The 6,931-nt window shown below is 37.5% G+C and overlaps 1 protein-coding gene across 1 annotated transcript in view; it reads left to right on the top strand.

Annotated features, from left to right (window-relative positions):
- Positions 1–6,931, top strand: part of LOC106873499 (transient receptor potential cation channel subfamily V member 5) — a 45,579-nt gene that overhangs the window by 35,652 nt on the left and 2,996 nt on the right. The window contains exons 9-13 of the mRNA XM_052975686.1: positions 115–222; positions 2,280–2,431; positions 3,838–3,947; positions 4,862–5,010; positions 6,455–6,571. Coding sequence (XP_052831646.1) covers positions 115–222; positions 2,280–2,431; positions 3,838–3,947; positions 4,862–5,010; positions 6,455–6,571 — 636 coding nt within the window. The remainder of the gene's footprint in view (positions 1–114; positions 223–2,279; positions 2,432–3,837; positions 3,948–4,861; positions 5,011–6,454; positions 6,572–6,931) is intronic.

Below are 6,931 nucleotides of genomic sequence, written 5' to 3'. Positions count from 1 at the left end.
TATATATATATATGTATATATATATATGTATATACACACACACACACACACACACACACACACATACATGTATACACATGCATACTCACCTTGTTATTATTTCTTTCAATCCAGATCCGTTTGCCCGTGGAAGTTCTTACAGTAATCTGTGCCGGAATTTTCCTGACTTGTGCAGGAAAAGAAATTTACTATCAAGGAATTCGAATATTTTCAATGACTTTGGTAAAGAATTCTCCATTCTCCCTTTGCTCACACACACACACACACACACACACACACATATGGCACCAGTATTTAGCATGCATTTTCGTTTACTTTGAAGTGGTTATAAGATAAAATGTCTGCCCCTGGATATGTCAACAGTCCATTTCTGAGTGTTAGTTTCTTGGTTGTTTTGGGACTCAGATCCAGCTGATCTGAAATGCATTTGATCATAGGTGGTGGCATAGCTGTGTGGCTAACAAGCTCGTTTTCACAACCATGTGGTTTCAGGTTCAATTCCAATGTGCATTACCTTGGACAAGTGTCTTCTGAGTTGAGAATATTACATAATATAGTCATTTGGCTTGTGTAATAAAGACAGTTCGCTTGTGGAAACACGTGTACCAATTATGTTATCTTCTTTGTGTGTGTGTGTGTGTGTGTGTGTGTGTGTGCACCACCTATATTTTGGCAGAAAAAGGATCCATCAAAATATATACCTGTCTATCTATCTATCTGTCTGTCTATCTATCTATTTATGTAGCTATCTATCTATCTAATTTATTTATGCGTGACTAACAGATTTCATCATTTTTACTACGGTTTTAGATGCAAAAAGAGAGGGGGAAATCTAGAAATTTGATATGACTATAAAAATTTATTTTGTATTTGCTCTCATATCAACCTTAGTTCAAAGACAAAACTGTGAGTTCTACACACTAAAACAGGTCAAAGTATATATCTTAGTATTTAGCACAATTGCTATGTATTAAAAGAGATTAAATACGACTCCCCAGGCACAATAAAACTTTAAAATTAATTAATGAAATTCTGTCAGATAAAATTATATATTTGTGGTATTAGGAGCTTATTTAGGATTTTCATAGGAAAGGCGCTCGGTTTAATTGAGTTTTAGGTTATATAGAAGTTTCTATATCCTATATGTGTTGCTACTTGAAAGTTAAACAAGATATTGTCCTCACATTTGCCCCTTAAACTCAGGCACCTCCCATTTGTGTAGTGGATGACATCCTGTCCAATACTTGCAAGGAAGTAGTTAAGTGTTTTTCTATGAAGGTTGCAGACATCTGAAGAGCTTGTTTGAATCTATTGTTAAGCAACATGTCTTTCAATGTAAAAAAAATCTGATAAATTTCCTCTATGCAAAAGTTACATTTTTATACTTTTGTTATATAAGGCACGTGGCTTAGTGGTTTGAGGATTCAGTTCATGATCATAAGATCATGAGTTCAATTCCCAGTGATGCATCGTGTCCTTGAGTAAGACACTTTATTTCACATTGCTCCAGTCCACTCAGCTGGCAAATATGAGTAGTACCTGTATTTCAAAGAGCCGGCCTTGTCACATTCTGTATCACACTGAATCTCCCTGAAAATTATATTTAGGGTACATGTGTCTGTGGAGTGCTCAGCCACATGCATGTTAATTTCATGAGCAGGCTGTTCCATCGACCTGATCAATTGGAACCCTCATAAATTTTATAGTAAATAGAACATGATTATTTGTGGCTTTGTCTCTATGAGCAGTACTAAAGTCTGTAGTAAGGTTATTCAAAAAAGGCAAATGCTACTTGTAATTATATTCTATTCAATATTAATTTAATTTAATTTATTTAAAATAAAGGCATTTTATTAAATTTGTATCCTCATTCTTTTTTCCATTATTTAAAAAATTCTTTCGATATATTCATTTGTAACTTTGTCTCTGTACAGTACCGAAATTACAGTACGTACATTATGTCCAGAAAAGGCAAAGTTGCAATGATTATCATTCATTATCAATTTAATTTCTAAATAAGAATTAATCAAATGAAAAAATTTTAATTTGTTTCAATTTTCTTGGAAATTTTTGAATTCACTCTCTGAGTGGTTGGCGTTATGAAAGGCATCCGGCTGTAGAAACTCTGCCAAATTAGATTGGAGCCTGGTGTTGCCATCCGGTTTCACCAGTCCTCAGTCAAATCGTCCAACCCATGCTAGCATGGAAAGTGGACGTTAAACGATGATGATGATGATGATGATGATATTTATATATATGTCGTTGGTTTCTATTGACAGAAAAGAGCTCCATCGAAGACCATGTTCCTCATGTCCTGTATATTTGTTTTTACCATGGTCCCTGGAAGACTCACCTGCAGCCATGAATACGAGGATATTATGGGTGTTATGGCTATACTCTGTACAGCTCCCTACTTTCTCTTCTTCTGTAGGTATGTTCACACATCACTTAATTATTATTATTATTATGTTGTTGTTTTTTTCTTCTTTCTTCAAATTTTCTTCCGTTTCTCGCTGAGTGTTTTCCGTACACCGAGGGCAGAGAAACTCGTATGCATTCCCAGTTTACACACACAAATTCACAGGTAAAATATATATATTATTATTATTATCATTATCATTATTATTATTATTATTATTATTATTATTATTATTATTATTATTATTGAGGTGTTGAAATAATCAGAGTTGAGGCTGACCTGGGCCTAAACAACAAAAAGGACACATTTCATAATGTAATCCTAGATACACTATGTCAGAATAAAAGGCAGGATGGTCATGGCCAGAGCAGTTTTGATCATAGGTCTGCTGGACCTGAGTTGACCTGGTCTTAGACAACAGCGAAGAGTGAGACATTTGTTAATGTGGTCATAGACACTGGCACTCCGTTGCTTTTAACAATGAGAGTTCCAGTTGATTCGATCAATGGAACAGCCTGCTTGTGAAAGTAACATGCAAGTGGCTGAGTACTCCACAGACACGTGTGCCCTTAATGTAGTTTGTAGTTCTCAGGGAGATTCAGCATGACACAGAACGTGTCAAGGTTGGCCCCTTTGAAATGCAGGCACTATTCATTTTTGCCAGCTGAGTAAACTGGAGCAATGTAAAATAAAGTGCCTCTCTCAAGGACACAATGTGTCATTGAGAATTGAACTCATGACTTTATGCCCTTAACCACTAAGCCATGTGTCTTCACTCATTGATACACTATGACAGAATAACTTAGACAGAGTTGCCTAAGACAGTTACAAGGAGGAACTCATTTGCGCTGATGTATTCCTAGATGTACTATGTTTGAATAAATGACAGGATGGTCACTGATGGAATACTCATAAATTTAAACATAGATCTGCTGGATTAGGGCTGACTTGGTTCTAAACACTAGAAAGACCACATTTGATAATGGAGTCCTAGATACACTGTGCCAGAATAAAAGACAGGATGGCCACTGCTAGAGCAACATTTGATGATAAGGTCTCCTGGATCAGAACTGATCATGGCCTAAACACTAAGAAGAAAGAACACATTTAGTAATGTAGTCCTAGATAACTATGTCTCAATAAATGACAGCTTAGTGATAGCTGGACACACTTCTAATCACAGCTCTGCCTGATCAGAGATGACCTGGACCTAAAGAACAACAAGGACACATTTGATGAAGTAGTCTCAGATACACTATGCTGGAATAAAAGACAGGATGTAAACAGCTTCAATGTCTTTGATCATAGTTTGGCTGTATCACAGATGACTTGAGGCCCAACAACATCAACAACAGCAACATCAACCATTGCTTCTAAGTCATTTAACATGCTGCCTCTTTTCCTTTATGCTGTTTCAGGGGCTTTGCTATAACGGGACCCTTTGTTGTGATGATTTACAGTATGATTAAAGGTGATCTCCTTCGTTTCTTCATCATCTACGGAATATTCCTCATGGGATTTTCTCAAGGTAAATGCTTTCATTATTACAAAACAGTACCAAACAATCAATGCTCTGAATGTTTGTAGAGAATGTAGATGTGGTTAAGTTTAGAACCTTTTGTACATTTCTCTGCTATGTGAGTGCATTAGTGTCATGTGACAGTATATTTTGTGCCTAAAATGAAGGCCGACACGGTTGAGTGAGCATGTTTAGTTACAATCAAGGCACTCTAAGTTTAATCTGCCAGATGGGAGAGTGGACAGGAGTCGTTTGTATGTGGTCCAGTGGCTAAAGTTTAGGCTCTTAGCTGTGTAGGTTCCTCATGATAAATGGCAGAATGAGTTTTCTGGGTGAATAGTTATTTGTATATCAACATCATAGAGATATAAGTATGTATATATGTAAATATAACTATTGTGTATATATATATATATATATATGTATATATGTCCAACCAGTTGCCATGATTGACCGCTAACTCCAAAAGTTTTTTATTTCATCGTGTTCCTTTCTGTTGAAGAGCATAGGCTCGAAATGTAAAAGACTTTCTCACTTTCCCGAGCTTCAAGCTAATACACCTGTTTGTTGTTTATACACCTGTCTTTGTCTTTTTGTCTTTCTGTAAATTTCAACTATATATATATATATATATATATATATACGAGGGGGTGCTGAAAAGTTCCTGGCTTCTGGTCAAAGAAAATACAGGAAGATCAGTTAATTATGATTTTGTTCAACATAATCCCCTTTCAGATTCACACACTTATTGCAGTGGTCCTTCTTTCTTTCTAAGCCCTGAAAAAGAACTCGAAAGGTTGGGCCTCCAACCAGGCTTTTTGCGATACCCTTAATGCCAGGAACTTCTCAGCACCCCCTCTTGTATGTGTGTGTGTGTGTGTGTAGATAGATGATATAGATATAGATATATCCTTGTTTTTCAGCAATGTATATCCTATTCAGAGATAACGTGTGTTCACTGTCAAGTCAGCCGTTGGAAGCCATTACAAGTCTTTTCATTGTTTCTCTCGGTACTTTTGCTGATTTCTATAATTCTATTGAAAAACTGAAAAGAAATAGCGTGATTGCCAAAGTAAGTATCATTTTGAAACTAACGCAAAACATTGTAGCAAACCATTTTTTTTTTTATCACAGCATTTCGTTTCTGTTATTTTATTGTGGTGGACTCTTCTGTTGTAGATGATACATAAGAGTTCTGCAATGTCTTGTAGAACAACCTGTATGGATGGCTATTCCTTAGCTCCCTCCCTCCATCAAGTAGATGATTTGACATGGAGCTGGGCAGCTGGGAGCTGACTGGACTCCAATCATCTGTTGGCTGCCCTTCCTAATGCCAACCACTTAAGAGAGTGTACTGGGTGCTTTTGATGTGCCAGCGGCATGAGTGTTTTGTATGTGGCACCAACGCCTGAAAGGACGAGTCTGTATGTGCAGAAGATTTTTAACTATTTCGTTCATTATTGTATGAATATTCATCACCAGCGTTTAATGTCCAGTCTCCATGCTGGCATGAGTTGAATGGTTTGACAGGAAGCTGACCAGCTGGGAACTATCCAGACTCCAGTTGTCTGTTGTAGCATGGTTTCTATGGTTAGATGCCCTTCCTAATGCCAACCACTTAACGGAGTGTGCTGGGTGCTTTCTATGTATCACCAGTACAGGTGCTTTTTAAGTGGCGCCAGCGTCTGAAAGGACCAGCCTATATATGTGCAAGACTGCGATTTGACTTAGCTTAAGATGTCTTATCAAGCACAGCAAATCACCACATCTTCTGCTCTATTGTCATTTCCTCAGTGAGGCCCGGCACATGAAGATTCTTTCTCACCACTTCGTCCCATGTCTTCCCAGGTCTATATCCATGTACCTGTCTCTCTTTCTCCTTACTCTCTCTTTCATTATATCTAATCTACCTCTCTCTCTCTTTCACTGTATCTAGCTACCTGTCTCTCTCCCTCTCTCTTTGTGTCACTATATCTATGTACCTGTCTCATTTTTTTCACTATATCTACCCACCTGTCTCTCTTCCTTTCACTATATCTCTGTACTTGTCTCTCCTTCTCTCTATCTCTTTCAGTATATCTATAGGCTTTTTCTCTCTCACTATATCTATATACCTGTCTTACTCTCTCCTTCTCTCTCTCTCACTTTCACTATACATACGTACCTATCTGTCTCTCTTTCTCTTTCACTATATCCATGTACCCCTCTCTCTCTCTCTCTACCCATATCACTCTCTTTTTCTCACTATATACCTGCCTGTCTCTTTCTCTTTCACAGATCTATCTACCTGTCTCTCTATCACTACATCTATGTACCTGTCTCTCTCTCTCTCTTTCTTTCACTATATCTACTGACCTGTCTCTCTCTCTCTCTCCCTCCCTTTCACTATACATACATACCTATCTGTCTCTCTTTCTCTTTCACTATATGCCTGTACTTCTCTTTCACTGTATCTCTGTACTTCTCTCCTCCTTCTTTCCTCCCATATCTCATCCTGCCTCCATTTACCATTCCAGTTTATATTCCTGGTATATTTGCTCTTGGTATCACTTCTCTTGATCAATATGCTGATTGCCATGATGGGTAACACCTACCAACTTGTGGCCAGCCAACAGATGGAATGGTTTAGACAGGTAAAACCTATAACATGCATACAAGGGGGCGCTGAAAAGTTCCTGGTTTTGGGTAAAAGAAAATGCAGGAGGATCAGTTAATTATGATTTCATTCAACATATTCCTCTCTCAGATTCACACATTTAGTGCAGCGGTCCTTCAGTTTTTCCGAGCCCTGTAAACAAATTTGGAAGGTTTAGCCTCCAACCAGGCCTTTTGCGACACTTTTAAAGCCAGGAACTTTTCAGCACCCCTTGTGTGTGTGTATGTGTGTGTATGTGTGTGTGTATGCATGTATAAATATCTTTGTATGTATGTATGTATGTATGTATGTATGTATGTATTTATGTCTGTATGTATGTATGTATGTATGTATGTGT

The sequence above is a fragment of the Octopus bimaculoides genome, chromosome 22 (assembly GCF_001194135.2).
Source record: "Octopus bimaculoides isolate UCB-OBI-ISO-001 chromosome 22, ASM119413v2, whole genome shotgun sequence".
NCBI lineage: Eukaryota > Metazoa > Mollusca > Cephalopoda > Octopoda > Octopodidae > Octopus > Octopus bimaculoides.
The sequence above is the reverse complement of the archived record's forward strand: the minus strand, read 5'-3'. Positions and strand labels throughout refer to the sequence as shown.